At 39.1% G+C, this 19,243-nt stretch overlaps 1 protein-coding gene across 2 annotated transcripts in view; it reads right to left on the reverse strand.

Annotated features, from left to right (window-relative positions):
* Positions 1 to 8,566: 8,566 nt before the first annotated feature.
* LOC121985350 overlaps positions 8,567 to 19,243 on the reverse strand; it is a 29,860-nt gene continuing 19,183 nt past the window's right edge. The window contains exons 5-16 of one of the 2 annotated variants that reach the window (XM_042538751.1): positions 18,379 to 18,506; positions 17,990 to 18,275; positions 17,689 to 17,912; positions 17,483 to 17,607; positions 17,252 to 17,369; positions 11,183 to 11,232; positions 11,001 to 11,094; positions 10,724 to 10,913; positions 10,571 to 10,642; positions 10,392 to 10,492; positions 10,256 to 10,318; positions 8,567 to 9,067 (exon numbers count right to left, since the gene is read on the reverse strand). In XM_042538751.1, the coding sequence (XP_042394685.1) occupies positions 8,960 to 9,067; positions 10,256 to 10,318; positions 10,392 to 10,492; positions 10,571 to 10,642; positions 10,724 to 10,913; positions 11,001 to 11,094; positions 11,183 to 11,232; positions 17,252 to 17,369; positions 17,483 to 17,607; positions 17,689 to 17,912; positions 17,990 to 18,275; positions 18,379 to 18,506 (1,559 nt within the window). In that variant the 3' untranslated portion in view covers positions 8,567 to 8,959. Of the gene's footprint in view, positions 9,068 to 10,255; positions 10,319 to 10,391; positions 10,493 to 10,570; positions 10,643 to 10,723; positions 10,914 to 11,000; positions 11,095 to 11,182; positions 11,233 to 17,251; positions 17,370 to 17,482; positions 17,608 to 17,688; positions 17,916 to 17,989; positions 18,276 to 18,378; positions 18,507 to 19,243 lie in introns of both variants that reach the window. The other variant, XM_042538750.1, reaches the window with a different exon arrangement.

A 19,243-nucleotide genomic window follows, 5' to 3' on the forward strand; every position in this document is an offset into this window, starting at 1 on the left:
CAACTCTCTGTGCGTACCCTGATCGGTCCCGGGGACCGATCAGGGTGCATGTGGATCGGTCAGACCGATCCCCTCCTTTTCTCTTTGCCTTCTGTTCGCTTTCTGATCGGTCTGCAGACCGATCAGATAACATACAGTAGCATACTGTTTGGTTACTGATCGGTCACCAGACCGATCAGATAACCCAGTGTATCACTGGATCGATCCACTGATCGATCCAGCTCTTGGTTTTTGCCCAAACCAAGTCCCACGCCTTCCAAACCAATATCCGGTCAACCTTGACCTATTGGTATCTCATGCTTAGCATCTGGTCACTCCCTTGACCTGCTAAGACTCCCTACCAAGTGTCCGGTCAATCCCTTTGACCCACTTAGACTTTTCTCTTCGTGCCAAGTATCCGATTAGTCCCTTGACCTACTTGACCTTCACAACACCAGATGTCCGATCAGCCTTGATCCATCTGGATTTTTCCTTGCCCGGCTTCACTCACCAGGACTTCCCAACTGCCTGGCTTCACTCACCAGGACTTTCACTTTCACCTAGCTTCACTCACTAGGGTTTTCACCTGGCTTCACTCACCAGGATTTCCAATCTGCCTGGCTTCACTCACCAGGACTTTCCATCTGCCTGGCTTCACTCACCAGGACTTTCACCTGGCTTCACTCACCAGGACTTTCACCTGACTTCACTCACCAGGATTTTCACCTGGCTTCACTCACCAGGATTTTCCATTTGCCTTCCTGATCTAGAGAACGAGCTACCGAGCCCTCTCTGACCTAGTCCGGAGAACGAGCTACCGAGCCCTCTCCGTCTTTCAGTTCCGGTCCAGAGAACGAGCTACCGAGCCCTCTCTGACCTAGTCCGGAGAATGAGCTACCGAGCCCTCTCCGACTTCCACTTGCCAAGTTCCCATACTTGGACTTCTCCGTGCCAAGTCTCCATACTTGGACTTTCTCCCGTGCCAAGCTCCCTGCTTGGACTTTTCCTGTGCCAAGCTCCCTGCTTGGACTTTTCCGTGCCAAGTCAACTCACCTCGGGTCAACCAGGTCAACCTTGACCAAGGGTTGCACCCACAACCTCCCAAGTTTCTGTTCTTGTCAAACATCAAGATACAACTTGAGTCAGGTCAACTTGTGTCAGGTCAACCAGGTCAACCTTGACCTAAGGTTGCACCAACAATCTCCCATCAAAATACAACTCTTCTGTTCTCGTCAAACATCAAAATACAACTCGAGTCAGGTCAACTCGAGTCGGGTCAACCAGGTCAACCTTGACCTAAGGTTGCACCAACAGATACTAAAGTCAACAATCAACTTAGTGATAATCCCATATCACTCAAGTCTTTAGAGTAAAAACTCCCCCTAAAAGTCAACTCCCCCTTGACTAATAGGTAAAACTCCCCCTAAAGGTCAACTCCCCCTTGACCATTGCACCAACAATGTCTTGGAGAGTTTCAACCCTTTAGAAATCCAAAACACAAATTGTGTTTTAACTTTTAGCTGAAATTTCAGACAACACAGTCGAAAATCAGCATTTTGGCACGCTCTGATCGGTCACTAGACCGGTCAGACCTCACTGATCGGTCACCAGACCGATCCACACTTCCCTGGATCGGTCCAGTGACCGATCCAGACCTCCCTGGACCGATCAGCATCCCCTCTGATCGGTCCACAAATCTCTGATAGAGATTTCTGATTTTTCTCCCGAAATTCAGAAACCCCTAAAAAATCACAGAAAATTCCAAAAATTGTAAAATTTTGAGAATACATTCCTCATAACATATATTATCATGGAAAAATAGTTTTCTATGAAAATAACTTCCATTTTCAAATCTTGATACAAAGTTCGAAAAACGTTGAAATAGCTCAAGGTTAATCCATCTTTGTATCAACTTGCTCAATGATGAATGCTATCACTAGAAAAGCTTCATCAAGGTTTTTCAAATCAATTTTGAAATGATTTTAAACCATTCAATTTAGGACTACAATCTTAGGGCTAAATGTACACGACTTGTACACAAGCTTTCCCTATGATCTTCAATTTCGAATTAGGCTCATCTAGGTACAAGAACTATGCACCTTGATCCTAACTCATAATCCTAATATCTCACACACATCTAAGGTGTATCAAACATATCCAAGTCAATTTTGATGTGAGATATGGTTTAGGTCATCTTACTCTAAGTTCTCATGCATTTTCTAAACAACAATTTGATCTCCATATCAAATTGTGTTTTTATCCTCAAATCAAATTAATTGATAAATGCAAGAGATGATGACATGGCATAAAATAATATCATAAGTAAAAACATGTGCCAATGTCCGGATGTCGTGTCATAAAGTTTGAAACTTAAATAAGGCATGACATTTAACTAACCTAAGCATTATCATGACATTTCAAATGTAATAAATTAAATATGATGTCATGACATGGCATATGACAAACAATACATGGCAAATAATATATAAAGGTATAGAACATACCTAATTCTAGCTTTAGTTGCCATTTTTGATAATTTTGCCATAAATTCTATATTCCTAAGTGTAATAGACCTAACATCATATACCAAAGATTTTTAGATCACTATGTGCCAATTAGATTGACTCTAGAAAACTCCTCAAATATGATTGGCACATCCTAATCACCTTAGGAATAACTTTTCATTTCATTTTTCAAGGCTTGATTACACCTTGAAAATTCCTAAAGTGCCACCTTTTGCCATGATTAGGTTAACTACCTATTCAAGTAAGGTTGACACACCCTAAACCATCTAGCGTGATGGAATCACGCTCTTAGGAACCCAATACCTATTGGAGCTCATTGGGTTCACTAAATATTCACTAGGGATGACTTCCCTAGCAACCCTCCTAATGACCCTCCTAGGCTTTAAAGCCTTGGTCATTTGGGGCTCATCAAGATCAACTCTAGAGGTGACTCCCGTTGTGACCTTAGTGATGGTCTTTCTAGCCCTAGGTCTTGTTCCATAATCGAATGGAACATTATGATAAGTGGGCTTGACCACTTGAGTCTTAGGTTTGTGACCCAAACCTCTCATGTTCTTGGGCTTTGATTTTTGACCCTTAGACCCTTGAGTTGACTTCTCTAAATTCTTAAGGGCCTTTTCTAAATTATCAAGTCTTGACCTCAAGACTTGATTTTCCTTTTCTAATACCTCAAGTTTTAATTTGTCATTTTTCTTTGAGGTATACCTAGGCATATGTCTAGTTGTTTTGGGATTCCTACCTAGGTTTTCCTTAACCTTAGATGAGTTAATTCTAGGGTTGGTTTTTCTAGTATTGTCCTTATCTAGGCTAACATGTTTGGCACCTAAGCACGTGTATCGGTTACTATAATTATCATGCTTATCATCATTGGCAATTGCAATAAAGCTACTAGCATGTTTCTTATTAGAATTGCAATAATGTGCCTTAAAGGGTACCTTAGGGTTTGCCTTAGCTCCCCCTATAGATGTGCTTGGTCTCTTGTCTTTGTGAGGTTGCCTCCCCCTCGGACATTGGCTCCTATAATGTCCCCTTTGCTTGCATTGGAAGCACACCACGTGCTCCTTGCCCTTGCGTATCGGGACTCCGGCTTCCTTGACCTTTGGCGCCGGTGGAGTCTTCCTAATCCTCTTTGGACATTTACTCTTGTAATGCCCATATTCCCTACACTCAAAGCACATTATATGTAATTTACAAGAAATTAAATTGCTTGAGTTACCTAGTGTTGAGGGTGGATATGAGCTTTCTCCTTCATCCCTTCCGGAGGTAGAAGCTTCTTCTTCTTGCTCCAATCTTGAGGAAGAACTCTCCTCCTCTTCTTCCTTAGATGTTGAGTAGCCCTCAACTTCTAATTCCTTACCTCCATGAAGTGAGCTACTTGACTCACTTGACTCCTCTTCATGACTTGAATTGGAGCTTCCCTCATGGAACTTGGCCAAGTTGTTTCACAATTCCTTGGCATTGTTGTAACCACCTATCTTACACAAGATATCGTTAGGTAATGAGAATTCAAAATTTTTCATTACCTCGTCATTGATTACGGATTGATGGATTTGTTCCTTCGTCCACCTCTTCTTCTCAAGAATTTCTCCTTCTTCATCCATCGGAGGAATAAAACCTACTTGTACACAATTCCAATTTACTGGGTTAGTCATAAGAAAATACTTCATTCTTACCTTCCAATACGCGAAGTCGTCGCGATCGTAGAAGGGTGGAATCGTGACGTCTTCTCCAAGTCCATCCATTCTCTAGCTTGTGCTCCCTTGGGTGTTAATCCGACGAAGAGCAACCTTGCTCTGATACCACTTGTTAGGACCTTCGGATAGCGGCTAGAGAGGGGGGTGTGAATAGCCGACCTCAAATTTACGTTTCTTTCTACAAATCAAGTTAGCGCAGCGGAAAAATAACAACAGAAACGTAAATGGAGAAATCAAACCTCAAGCACAGCGATGTAACGAGGTTCGGAGATGATACTCCTACTCCTCGGCGTGTCCGTAAGGTGGACGAAGCCTATCAATCCGTCGGTGGATGAGACCCCGGATAACCGGCTAATATGAACTCCTTCTGGGTGGAGAAACCTCGTCACAATCTCTTGCAACAGCAAGATAGGAGTACAAGAAAGAAAGCAAGAAACAAAAAGCAATACGAATGTAAAAACACTTTGCCTTCTCGTCGACGGGAGTCCGTTGATGAAGCAACAACTTCACGGATGCCCAACAGCAACTGAACCAGCCGAAGGAAGCTCACTCGAAGATTCAAGAAGTATGAGCTCAGCAAAGCTCAGTAAGAGCAGAAGGAACCAGGAAGAAGCAGTTTTTTTTCACTGTAGAAGCCCTCGACCTCTTTATAACCTGCACCTGCTCACCTGGCGACAGAGTTCTGCGAAGAAGACGGAGATAGCCGTTGTGACTCAACGGCTATGCCTGGACCGATCACCTGATCGGTCCAGGAGATCCCTGATCGGTCCACAGACCGATTAGGCTAAGACTGGACCGATCAGACCATATCCTGATCGGTCCAGGAGGGATCTGATCGGTCCCTAGACCGATCAGTCCTTTCTCTCCTTTTCCTCTGTGTTGCTTCCTGATCGGTCTCCAGACCGATCAGATAACTCACAGTACCACACTGATTGGTTACTGATCAGTCAGCAGACCGATCAGCCGTATCATTGGATCGGTCACCAGACCGATCCAGGTTTAGAGCTCCCAGCCCTAAACCTACCTGGTCCTGAGAACGAGCTACCGAGCCCTCTCTGACCTAGTCCGGAGAATGAGCTATCGAGCCCTCTCCGACTTCGTCCGGTCCAGAGAACGAGTTACCGAGCCCTCTCTGACCTAGTCCGGAGAACGAGCCACCGAGCCCTCTCCGACTTCGTCCGGTCCAGAGAACGAGCTACCGAGCCCTCTCTGACCTAGTCCGGAGAACGAGCTTCCGAGCCCTCTCCGACTTCGTCCGGTCCAGAGAACGAGCTACCGAGCCCTCTCTGACCTAGTCCGGAGAACGAGCTACCGAGCCCTCTCCGACTTCGTCCGGTCCAGAGAACGAGCTACCGAGCCCTCTCTGACCTAGTCCGGAGAACGAGCTACCGAGCCCTCTCCGACTTCGTCCGGTCCAGAGAACGAGCTACCGAACCCTCTCTGACTTCGTCTGATCCAGAGAACGAGCTCCTAAGCCCTCTCTGACCTAGTCCGGAGAACGAGCTGCCGAGTCCTCTCCGACTTCCCATGCCAAGCTTCCATACTTGGACTTCTCCCGTGCCAAGCTCCCTGCTTGGACTTTTCTGTGCCAAGTCTCCATACTTGGACTTTTCTCGTGCCAAGCTCCCTGCTTGGACTTTTCCGTGCCAAGTCTCCATACTTGGACTTTTCCGTGCCAAGTCTCCATACTTGGACTTTTCCCGTGCCAAACTCCCTGCTTGGACTTTTCCGTGCCAAGTCTCCATATTTGGACTTTTCTCGTGCCAAGCTCCCTGCTTGGACTTTTCACCAGATGTCTGGTCAACCTTGACCTATCTGGATTTCCCTTACCTGACTTCACTCACCAGGACTTTCCAACTGCCTGGCTTCACTCACCAGGACTTTCCCTTGCCTGACTTCACTCACCAGGACTTTCACCTGGCTTCACTCACCAGGATTTCTCGAATCAGGTCGACTCACCTCGGGTCAACCAGGTCAACCTTGACCAAAGATTGCACCCACAATCTCCCAAGTTTGTATTCTGTCAAACATCTCGTCAAACATCAGAATAGAACTTTTCTATTCTCGTCAAACATCAAAATAGAACTTTTCTATTCTCGTCAAACATCAAAATACAACTCGAGTCAGGTCAACTCGAGTCAGGTCAACCAGGTCAACCTTGACCTAAGGTTGCACCAACAGTTTTGGTGTGATCAACCAAGTTAAGTTAGGTCCTGTTGTGGTTTGATCCTTGTGTCTAAGTGTACAAGAACTTAGGAGTAAAGAGGATCGAGCGAAAGACGCAACTAGCGAGAATGACGGCACGGGAGAGAGTCGACGGGTTCGGTGCGTCCGAGGAACAAGGTGCTGTGGAAGAGTACGCTGGCGGACGAGAAGGTGCACAAGGTTTCTGAAGGACGAGAAACCAGAATAGAAGGTTACTCGTGAAGGTCGGACAATGGGTTCAGGTGAGCCCTATTCCGGATGGCCGAAATCACCCAAGCGAACGGAGTCGGAATGGGGAGAAACCGGACAGACAACAAGTTGTTGAGTGTCCGAGGCGCCCGAATCCCTTGGCCGCCCCACGGTGCTTCGCCAAGGGGTCGTATCAACACTGTTCGGGTGCTCGAAACTCTTCCAGGTGCTCAGACTAGAAAATTTATGGAAACGCCAGCTGTCGCTATCCGTTGCGACGTGGATAAAGTTCTATTTACACCCAGGCGCCCGTAACCCTTATAGGCACTCGGAACAAGGCTATAAATACAATCCTGATCTCAGTAGTTAGAGAATAACACTTGTAAACAATTCTTCTTCTGTTTAGTTTTGTAACTGAGTGCTTTAACTACTATAAGAAGCTTCTCCGCCTAAATGATATTTATAGTGAGCTTTCAACGTCTTGAATTAGCAACCTCTTGATTACAAACCAAGTAAATCTCTGTGCCTATTTCTTTTTGTTAATTAGCATCTTAATTCTTTTATACAAGTGTTTATTTTAATCAAGCTATAAATTTCGAGAAAGGTATTTTTGTTTATTATTATACAGGGTAATTCACCTCCTCTTATCGACCGCTAGAGGTCCAACAAATTTGTTCTTATCATCTAGTGTTTGAACTAATTTCTTTTGTAACTTATCTTTTGCTTTCCTAAGAATTTAGTTAAACGAGTGATGCTTATCCAATAACTCATCTACAAGAAAATAGTTGACCTTGTTATGAGATGCTCTCCTCTGGCTTAGCTAGAGCCTCTCTCATCACTTGAGGTTATACTTTCGAGATAATGGTGCAATAGTTAGATCATCGAACGGATAATTAAGGGATCTAAGATTTGAATCTCAACTGCGACATACTACAAAAGATTTTTTTCTCTAATGAGAAATGGATTTAAGAATGTTGATCATCTGGATGAACTTCTATGAGAGCTTCTTGATTTACCCTGATAGTGAGCGAAATTTTTTAATAATACTAGATCAATTACCTTCAGAATTAGTCGGTACAAAAAATTGAATATATGAATTTAAAAAAGAAAAAAATGCTAGGTCAAAATTTTCTCCTTTTGCTATTGTTCTCCTTCCGATGTAGATGTACCATCCCAATTCTCCCCTCGATGAAATATGTTTATTCGTCTTATTCATTGTTTTGTACTTTTTCTTGACGTTCATCTTTTGGCCATTTGTCCCTTATATGCCCTTTTTTTATTGCATTTGAAACATCCAGGACCTTCTTTTTCTTCTTGCCCTCGAGTATATTTCTAATCACACTTTTGCTCAAGTTGAATGCTCTCTTTACCATGTGAACTAGTTGAAATTCCTGGTCACTTTTTGATAATGTTGAATGTGATGCTCAAGAGGATAACAATAGATTTTTTGCACTCAAATGCAACCACTTTTCTTTAGTTTGCCTCTCTTGTTTCTCAACATTTGTATCGATGGATTTACGCAACTTCATTGTTGAGAAGAGCTTTTGCATACACAATTAAGGTCCATTATGCAATTCTTAGAAATCCTGCCACTACAAGCATCAGGTGAGTTTATCTAGGATTGACTTAATGTAAGCTTATCAGGCATGTCACTACATCAAGGCATGTAAACTAAGGTTGCACTAAATGGAGCTTGTCTCTCACCATGTGAGCTTATTTTGGGTTGACTTGATACTATGATCCAATCCAATGATTGTCGAGGCTCAAACAAGATACTGTTCCCGTCAAGCATCTAAAGCGCAAGGGATACTTCTGTGATACAAGGGGCGGAAATGTAATGAAAAAACATCAAATAAAGAAATATGACTAGGACAGAGATGCAAGATGCTTTAAATAAATTACTGTATTTTATAGGATTGATTGAGTTCTCTATCAGAAGCATGTTCATTTGTGGAGTAATCTGAAATGAGTGACTTTTAGAAAAGCTCCTCCTTGATGTTAAATTTTACTATGAGATAGAATTATGAGACAACATGAAATACCAATAAAGAGGATAATACCTCAATATTGGTGAGTACACAATGTGTTACACAATGGTATCAAACACTAAATAATGGTGGAGCCAATTGCACAAGCAAAAAATAAATATAACATGAATATTATACATACAAATGCTCAACTTAGCTTTACCATAAGCAGCACGCATTTCTTTTGATGGAATCATTATGAAAACAATCAATTGGAGTTCTTTGGTTCCTTGACAGTTTATCTTTTGTTGCTGAATCATTATCAATTGATTGGCTTGCGAAGGCAATAAAATTTTTCAAAGCCCATCAGCTACGCATTGCCATATGATTAAGACTCTTTTCATAGTTTCCACCATTTCTTATTCTCCATTGTCTTGGCTAGTTCATGAGCCAAATTTGAAAAATTTTCAGCATCATTTTGAAGCTCTGCTGTACGTAGGCTAATTCTCTGATAAAAGAATACTTGTTAGACATGCTTAGTTTAATATTGATCCAATTAGAACTTTCTTGCTAGAAGAATTGAAAAGTTGATAAAATCAGTGCACCAAGCTCTTTTTTTTTAAAAAAAAAAATAGTGAAATACTTTCCATGTAACACAATATCTCTAACTTTTGCATAAAAATCTAAAGCATAGTTACCAATTGTAAATTTCACTATATATTATTCCTTCTATATGTACCAATGTTCTTGCACAATCTGGTACTTGGAGTCTATACCCATGTTCAATGATTGGATGACAAAATATCCTTTACCTTTTTTATTGCATCCAGATAGCTTCATTAATCAGTCAGATACTATAAATAATACAAAAAAAAAATATTAATCCCTGTCTTAATCATCTATAATAATAATCAACTTTAATATGGTATATAGGTTTTGGGCTCAAATCCTACCTCTGACAATAATATTATAGCCTTAATGTGTTTAGTTGGGCTTGTCAAATGAAGCATATCATGAATAAGTCATTACATGATTCAGCTGCTTACAAGAACAACTAAGATGAACATTTTAAATACACCATGGAATAGGTTTTTGAAGCTTGAACTCCTGAAGTTTATCATTCTGGCTAAAAGTAGACTTTCCACTAGCCATTCCTTCAGGGTTTATCAATTTTAGTTTCACAACTATTCATAAATATAAAGATTTTAGATTTACACCAAAGAAAACAATCATCCAGAATTTCATGATTAAGAAGCATTCTACAAAATCAAGACTATACTTATAGTAGGAAAATAGATGCCTTTTCTCTAAGAATGCCACTTGCTATCTCGACCTTATGGAGGATATGAGACCAAATGTAGCAAGTTCATGATGCTTGCCATCCATAAAGTCACGAGGGGAAATGCAAAGGATTGTAGATAGTTTTCCAGTAGGCAAACATTGTATAAATAAAGCCCGTGTTTATAGTAGGATAACAATAAATTTTTTTTTAATACATATATATAGAGAGAGATATCAAAGATCAATCCTTAGACTCTGTTGTAATTACAAGTTTGAACACAAGGAATTCATGATGCATATTGCCTATAAAATCAAGAGAAAATGCAAAAGACTAAAAGCAAAATTTTCAGTAGGCTTGAAAGGCCACAAACAGGTAAACAAACACAGAAAAATATATTTGCAGACCAATAACTACCTCAAGTTTCTCCTGCCGCTCTGCAAGTTTTTCTCTTGCATGAGCTGCTGCTGCCGCAGCATCCTGGATTTCAATGAATGGCTTTGTGAGAAAGGAGAATATTAAACATAAATCTAGCAAGACAGAAGAAAATTACCCCCTTAAATTTATATTGGGTCATAATTTCTTGAGTGCTTCTCATTCTTGGCTGTATATCCTTGGTGGATCCTTGAAACAACTTCTCTCTTTCCTTCACATCTGGAGCAAAAGCAAAAGAGTGAGGCTACAGGAGTTGTTAAGTCGTATACACTTGTTGGAAACATCATTGTATGGAACCTTTGCTATTATTTTTGTTTACAGTTATTGAAGGAGATGGCACAGGTAATGGATCATCAATCTCAATATCATCTGCAAAAACTTAAGTTTTACTGTTCAAGGAGAGGGAATAAGAGTGTAAAAAGAAATCTCAAGATGAGAGAGAAAGAGGACCAATTCTCAATTCACCAACATCAGCATTAGTTGAAGTAGTTGGTTCGTCTGAGAATGAGAATTTTGAGAACAATTCCTCCAAATGTGCAGTGGAACTATAGTTAAGTATTCTGTCACTCTTGATGTCATTCTCTGTTTTACCTCCTTTAAGTCCTCTTATGAGGCCGCTTATTATCCCTGGGGAGGTAGTCTGGGACACCATAGGCACACAAGTGATGCTAAGACAAAAGGAAACAGAAAAGACTACAAACTGTTTAAAAAATGGTAGCTGTCAAACCTGTTTTCTCTTCAAATCTACAAATTGATTAATTGCAGCTTCTGCAGCAGCAGCGAGAACTTTGTCATGAAGGCAAGGCAAGGATTCTGAGAACCTGAATTTTGAAAACAAAACCAACTAGACATCTAAAGATCATCACTTATGTTCAAGATCCTTCTCACTAGCATGGAAAATTGACAAACCTGGATTTATTATGCCAACAAGATATGCAAGCAACTTCGCAGCCATTAACCTGTCATTTCCCCAAACTGACAGGAGTCAAATTGTATATATGAGGTTAGAAAACAAGTAATTTTCCAATCTGATCATGTCTTACATGAAGGACCTTTACTGATAACGATAAACTTGTATTAAGAACAAGAAAGTCATCAAACAATTCATCTTCCAAGCATGATTGTCAAAATTTGTAAAGGTATTGGGATTGGATGGTCAAAAGACATAAATATCAGTGTCATATATCCAGTGTTTTAAATGATAGTAGGTGGTGGTGAGGGGGTTAGTGACTGTCTACTGCATTGGCCACCTAAGCGGTGCTTAGGAGGTTGAATTTTTTTTTACTATTTTTATACATAATTAAATAAAATATTAAATGATAAAAAATTAAAAGGATAAACAACTAGGAAAAAAATTACTATAAATATATTAACTAAATTTTTTTAAAAATTAATCTAAATATTTTTAAAAAAATTAATATTATATATATATATATATATATATATATATATATATATATATAAATTACTGACCCTCCTAGTGGAAAAAAGCATGGTTGTTGTATATATATATATATATATATATAGGATAATTTTATTAGATTTTAATTAAGCCCATTTAAATTATTTCAATCATAGCTAGGAGTTAAATAAAATTATTAATCTAAAATTTCGATTGAATCCTATTTTTTTTTTTAAAAAAAAATGGCATTTCGGCTTTGGCGTTTTGACGTTAGATGCATCGCAGTCACCTAGGCCTGGTAACAAGTCCGAACCCGTTGCGCGAGCTCGGACGCGTCACCCAAGCCTGACGACGGGCTTGAAAGCATCGCGCAATGCGTCCGAAGCCGAAACGTTAGGTTTTTCATTTTGACTGCCACCTAAACCACCGCCTTTCACAAATGCGGTGTGGCTGAGGTCCGCCTCCCGCCTAGGTGGCTGCCTCAACTGTCATTTATAGAACATTGCATAGATCAAATGGGTAGGAATGGTAAAATTGGAATTGTAAAGTAAAAGATAAAATAACAAAGAAAGTAATTTCATGTATGAGATAATAAATTGAACTTAATAATAATGCTCATTAAATATTATATAATTACCAACACATATTATGAATAACAAATAATAGAGCTAATAAAGTTAAATATTAATACATAACATATACACAAGATTAGTAATGTGATATTTGTTATTGAGTTAACAGTGCCATATAGTGCCATATCAGAGTTGTTATTTGATGAATTATATTTTCGAACTATTAGATAATAGTAGATCACTAATATACATATATACCAAATCATTAATAAATAATAAATTATACCTGTTAATATGTGAGCAATATATAACAAAATTTTTTATATACTATAATAAATAATAAGAAGGGGAGCTTTGGTGCAACGATAACATTACTGTCATATGACCTGAAGGTCACGGGTTCGAATCTTGGAAACAACCTCTTCCCAAATCCTGCGTTGGCGGGAGGTTCGTGCACCGGATTACCCTTTTACTATAATAAATAATTAAATCAAAATGGATTATAATTAATGTTTGAAACCTCGTACTATCCAAGCAACATGGTCGTAATGTATTGTTTCAATAATTCCTGAAACTTAATACTACTCAGCATGAGCACTACCTCTTGTATTGTTGTCTTAATTAGTTTTTTTTTTGGATAAGAAAAATATTATATCATAGGTCAAGAGTACAAAAAAAGATCTATAGCGGATACTTATGTGTGACACAACATCAAAACATAGTACACCCCTAAAAACCTATATATATATATATATATATATATATATACACTAGTGAATATCCGCTCAACATTCAACTGCTCATCCTCAAAGATGCATTTATTTCTAGCTCTTCACATATTGATTAACGAAGACAAAGCCTCGTGTCGAGTCTTTGTTAATACTCTATTCCCACGGTAATATTTCGCAAACACCCTTTGAGCCCGTTTGAAAGTGGACATCTCCTGCCGCATATGAAATTAGTCTTCAATCCTCCTCCATAACACAGCAATAGGGGGCACCCAAAAAACAAATGCTCTTGCATCTCCAACACCTATTGACAAAATGCGCACTGCCTATCCTCTAAGTACTCCTGCCAGTCTTTGGTGAGAAGATGCCCTAAGGCCAATGACCCTGTCTAAGAGCTTGCGGGATAAAACACTGGGTGACGACGAGTGATGGCGAATAATAACTCTGATGACGATGAACGGGGAAAGGTCCGAGAAACCCACAACGGATCTTACCGATGCTTGAATATAGAACAATAGATCCGAGAAAACCAAAGCGGATCTATGAATAATACCTCGCAAAAAAGGAATTCCGATGAAATGACTCTGTGGATCAGCCAAAACTCAACAATCCAGTAGATGACCTCGTCTCCTTGCACACAATGAGACTAACCAACAAAGCGTTAGTGACCTAAGACCGGGATGAGAGTCCCTGGCTAGACCCTCCGACGCTCAAGTTAGTCTCTGGCGAGATGAAGAAGAAGCAGTATCGAAGAAGATGAAAAAATTAGGGTTTCATTTGGATGTAATGCATATGTTTGCGTACCTTGCCAGTGGAGAGGATTCTCCTTTTTATTTCACCTCATCTAACCTCCACAGTCATGAGGTGGACCCCGGTTTATTAAGGTTTGTTAAGAGATGACGTAAGCTATAACTGTAATAATAGTTTAAGGAATCTTTTTCTTACCCCAGATGTACCTTCTTTGTCGTTTAGCATACCTGTGGAGACTTCTAGAAGATATTTGTCGCCAAATTGATTAAGCTGTAATATGATTACATATTGTTATGGTTCACCTGTTACACATATTTGGTTAGTCACATAAGCTCATTTTGCATATATGAGGAATATCTTCTGTCTGTACTAGTCTCAGTCGGCATTCTATATTTGATCAGTTATTTATACTCGACAAAGACTTCATTATAAATATGGCAGAAACCATGTAAGGTTGAAGACCTTCATGTTCGATCTACTTCTCATACTTGGTCTGTCTATTGAACTCGGACGATCATACCTTGCCGACCGAGATTAATCGGTCGGGCGTATAAAGACACCATTGTCCTTTAACCCTTCCTTCGGTCGATCGTATGCTGTTAAATGCCTCTGCGCTCAACCGGTCTATTAAGCTCGGTCGATCCTACCTTATCGACTGAGACTAATCGGTCGGGCGTATATAGACCTTCAGGACAGCTTAATGGTAAGTGCTTCTACTTTCGATCGGTCTCTTACACTCGACCGACCTTTGCCTACCGAACTTATATGCTCGGCTGGTCTATTGAGCACGACCGACCCTACATCATTGACCAAGATCAACTAGTCGGGTTTATAGAGACACTATTACCCGATAACACTTCCTTCAGTCAGCCGTAGGCTAAGGGTTATGTGAGACTAAATGCCTCTGTGTTCGGTCGGTCTATGGAACCTGGCCAACCTTTGCCCACCGAATTTATAGGCTTGATCGGTATGTTACGTTCGTCCGATTTTTGTCTGTTGTGCGCAAGGTTAAGAACTACACTCGACCGATTCTCTATGCTCGGTCGGTTATGTATGTCCGATCGAGTACCCATGCTCGATCGGTCTTTGCTTACCAAACTCATATGCTCGAGCGACCTTGCCATGCTCCGGACCGCCTAAGGTTAAACTTTCCTTACACCGGGTTGATCCGTTATATCCGACCGACCATACATGCTTGATCGGTCTTTTATATTCAGTCGATTGATGGTAATAAGCAGTTGATTGTTGTGGTCAAAGCAAAAGAGTTGTTTTGCGGGTGCAACGTTTGAATTCCGATAGAGCAATCAACTAATGGGACTATTAGGCGATTTCCAACTCTGACTTGAATCCTATAAAAGAGGGTTTTGTAGAAGATTTAAGACGCTAATTCTTGGAGGTTTTGGAAGAGAGTGTTGCTACATATACAAACCTCAAGAGACAATCCAAATCAACTATAAGCAAGCAAAGCAAGATCTCTTGTGTAAATAGTTTATTTACATTGTATTTTATTTTCATTCTTATCTTTGTATTTGGTTATTGTTGCTTGTAAATGGCTATTGTTGCTTATAAAAATAGGAATTGTAAGAGGTTTCTCCGCCTTCAGAAGGTATCCGACAAAGATAGTGGCATTATCGCTAGGATGATAGGCTGTGCAGTAGGAACAGGGGAGTTCCGAATCACATAAAAATGATTTGTTGTATGCTTGTGTTTTATTTTATATTTATCTTTCCACTATGTATAAATCTATTATAGACGAGGACACAAAATTGATTGGAACAAACACGATCGAAGCAAATCGTTATTCACCCTATAGTGATGCACACTAGCAGATATTGCGTAAATATACCACTGAGAATCTGCAATTATGTTAGCCATATGAATTGGCCAAATCTATGATTGTATTCTTATCCTCTCTGAAAATTCACTCTAAAAAGTTCCTTGAAGGCATAAGATTACTTAAAACAACAGCAAAAGGGGTACTTTTCATAGGTTGGGTGCAATCCTTTGGTGCTAACATTAAGATTGATAATAACATAGATTCATATGTCTCACACTGTTAATAGCTTAAGATTTGACCCAAGTGATTACCTACTCAAATCTTTAAATCTTAAAATAGTACCTGCCTACAGGTTATAGAATTCTAGCTTGCTCCTTGTACTTTTTTTCAGATGTTCCTTGTAATATACTGTCAAGAGCTTGTTAGTGCAGAAAAAACTGGCTTCAGCTTGCACTTTCTAAAAGTTTGGTACACAATCAAGCTTAGGCTAACATGATCTCTAGGCGATTTAGACCAAAACCATTTAGGACATGTTCCCTAATCAAATCCTAGTGTCAACATAGGGCTCTTCCTCTAATAATTGAATTCTTCCTTTTACCCCCTCCGTACATTGTCTGACATTGGTAGTCTAACTGACATTTTGAGTCGACACTTGACAACCCAATCACTTACGAACATTTTTTAGAAATGAATTAGTGGATGCTTGGATACACAGAAGTGTTGGATACACATACTTGAGTTTGAGTAAGATAAGGTTCTAGCACCCAGACAAATTATGTGGAACATGATATGTACAATAAAATGAAAAAATATGGCAGCAATGCTTTTTCATTAGAAATGGCAATCATCTAGCGTCTCTTCCTAGCAGTTATCATGACAACAACTTATCTACATAGTGTTTAATTCAATTTATTATGAAACAGCTAAGTATGCTAGTCTAAATATGAAAGAAGCCATAATAAAAGATCAGAGGTTTTTCCAAAACTAAATTATACCACTGAAAAAACCCCTAGCCACGTAACAACATAAACAGTGGTTGGCTTGGGCAATCGAAGTTGGCAGATGTAAACTATTTATAGTGAAAGATGTGATGAATTGAATTGCAAAAAAGGTCTGTCAAAACAGAAGTTAAGGGAGTTCAAATCTAAAACAAACTGTTATCATATTACCTTATGAGTAAATGAAAATTTGCACTTAATTAAATTTCTCCATAATCTTTCATTTTAACCAGAAAACATTTTGATCAACTTCCCTAACCTAGTGGAATCTAAATTTAGCCATACATTACACATATCCTAAGATGTCACTATGAAGCTTTCCTGTACCATCAATAGCCAATTAGGGAATTATAGGAGTCCAAACTTTCTTAATTTCATCAACAGAAGACGATTTAGAATTATGGCCAAGCTTAGTTGAAACCCAATATTAGCGTACATGATGATGCTCTGTTTCATTACAAATGTATTAGAGACTAGAATGATCATTGTTAATTAACTGGCATCTGTAGCCATGTCTATTGCTTGTTCTTAATTAATAAATACTGGAGTACTTATTGGTATTTTAACCAATTAATTAACATATACTAGCAGCTGGATCAGTTATCATAGTATTTTTTTCGACTTTTACTGAGACAGAATACACGGGCAATCTATTCTTCAATATTGTCATGAAGTGCTATATAAAGCACTAGCTAATCATCTGAATTTTTTGAATCGAGGGTTTAGAAGTTCATTGGTTGAGTAAACTTACCAAAGCAATGTTCCCATCGTCAGAAAAACTCATGGTTTTGCCCATGTTTGTTTTGAAGCTCCAGCGGAGTATGGACATTAAAGAGGTTTCTGTTTTAATTTCCAGACCAGGTAAACACCTATCAGAGACATAAAATAAATTAGGCTCAAAATCCAAACCTTAAATGGCATGCTACTAGTTCAATCAAGATACCTATCAATGGTGAAGAAAAACAATAAGTCGGTCTTTTACCTTATCTCAATTGTTCCAGTTTCATATAGGAGCACCAATCCAGATACCATATCATCTACCTTTAAAGTCATTGACCAACAAACTTTTTGCGATAGGTTCACCTTATGGGTAAAGTTGTTATTTCCCTAATGATTACACAATGTACTATTTCAGATAATGAAACAAAAAAAAAAAAAAACAGAATATGCATATTTAAACCAGCAAACCTCCATCGCAGACTTCAGTGAATAGAAACAGATGGCATTTGTAAAACAAATTACAAGTAGTGGATCTTTTAACACTTCATATTGGTACAGAGCATCCTCCAAGTGATAACCTTGTTCTTTTTTCTCTGTCAACTCATTGTTTTCACTTTGAGAAGTTTCATCTGGCAGATTCTGGGAGCACTTCTCAAGATCAGCAGTGATTGATTCAGGTAGTGTAACAGAGCCTTCTACATATATACAGAATCTATATGTTGTTAAACTATCTTCACTACCTCAACTATTGCACTATCCAACTACTTACCTATTACATGGATGGAAACTGCAACGGCTTCCTTATTTGGTTGAAGTAATCTGGAGCCTATAATAACCCCAGATTTGCTATCAATAATTGCAATTTGTGAATCCTTGGTGATGGTGAGTATCACCTCTATAGAGTCTGCCAGAGAACAAGGTTGCTTTGAACTGATTTCTTGGAGAACATGTTGGGAAATAGCATAGCTACTTGCAGAAATTAGTGTTGACTTTGTTCCCAATGCACAATCTGTACAGAACAGTACAGCTAATGATGCAATGTCAAGCACCATTACCTGAAATGTGGACAAAATGACAAATACAAGATCATTAAAATTGGAATTGTCTTTACAAAAACAATTAAGCATAAGAATAGTCGAAAAGGGATGTAAATGATACCTGTCCAGTATGAAATCCTACAACAAAGTTGTTACCGGAATTGGATAACTGAATGGTTGTAATGGGTGAGTTTAAGATAGAAAAGGCAGCGAGGCAATGAAATCCCTGTCCGTGATGAACCATATGTACTGCATAAAATTAAGTAAAAAATAATGTAAAGGCAAACAATATACCAGGTATGAATATGATGGTTAATTTGTTAGATAAAGAGGCAAGTCAAAAAGAAAAACAGAAACTTCAGTTGACACCATACATTTGGAATCATGTCACAGAGAAATACAAACTGAAGTTATCTCAAACACAGAACTGATCGTAATTCTGAAATTTTGATATCCAAATACATGAATGCAAGAGTCTGCAAATTGCTAAATTGTTACAAGTTGCAGCCTAACATACCTGATGAGGAAACTGACTAATAAATGTGAAATAAGCATAAACTCAAGTAGTCCAAAATACTTGAGTTCAACCCAATTGTCGATTAAAGTGGCTCCATGCCAGTGGTTTTGGGAATCTTCCCCTCATGGGAAGCACTATTTGTTAACGTGAGAAAACTCTGGAAGGGCTTACCCACATTAACAAGTGAACAGCAGTGAGAAGTAACTGGACTTGACATACTGTTTGGGCAAGGAAGAATTCAAGAGCATATTGACCCTTTGGCCAAGGAAGGATAAAATTTTTGGAATTTCCCTTTTAGGGAACTCATTTTGTGCTGGGTGGACTGCTTTGGTGTATAGAATAAGCAATCTCGTCTACCGGATATATTTGCATTATTGTTAACATTAAAATCCAGTCCTATAGTTCAGCTCATTCCAATTTTCTGTATAATAAGACAAGAAGTCAGGGGTCCCAATTACTTGAGTTGGTT

The sequence above is a fragment of the Zingiber officinale genome, chromosome 5B (assembly GCF_018446385.1).
Source record: "Zingiber officinale cultivar Zhangliang chromosome 5B, Zo_v1.1, whole genome shotgun sequence".
In the NCBI taxonomy this organism is placed as follows: domain Eukaryota; kingdom Viridiplantae; phylum Streptophyta; class Magnoliopsida; order Zingiberales; family Zingiberaceae; genus Zingiber; species Zingiber officinale.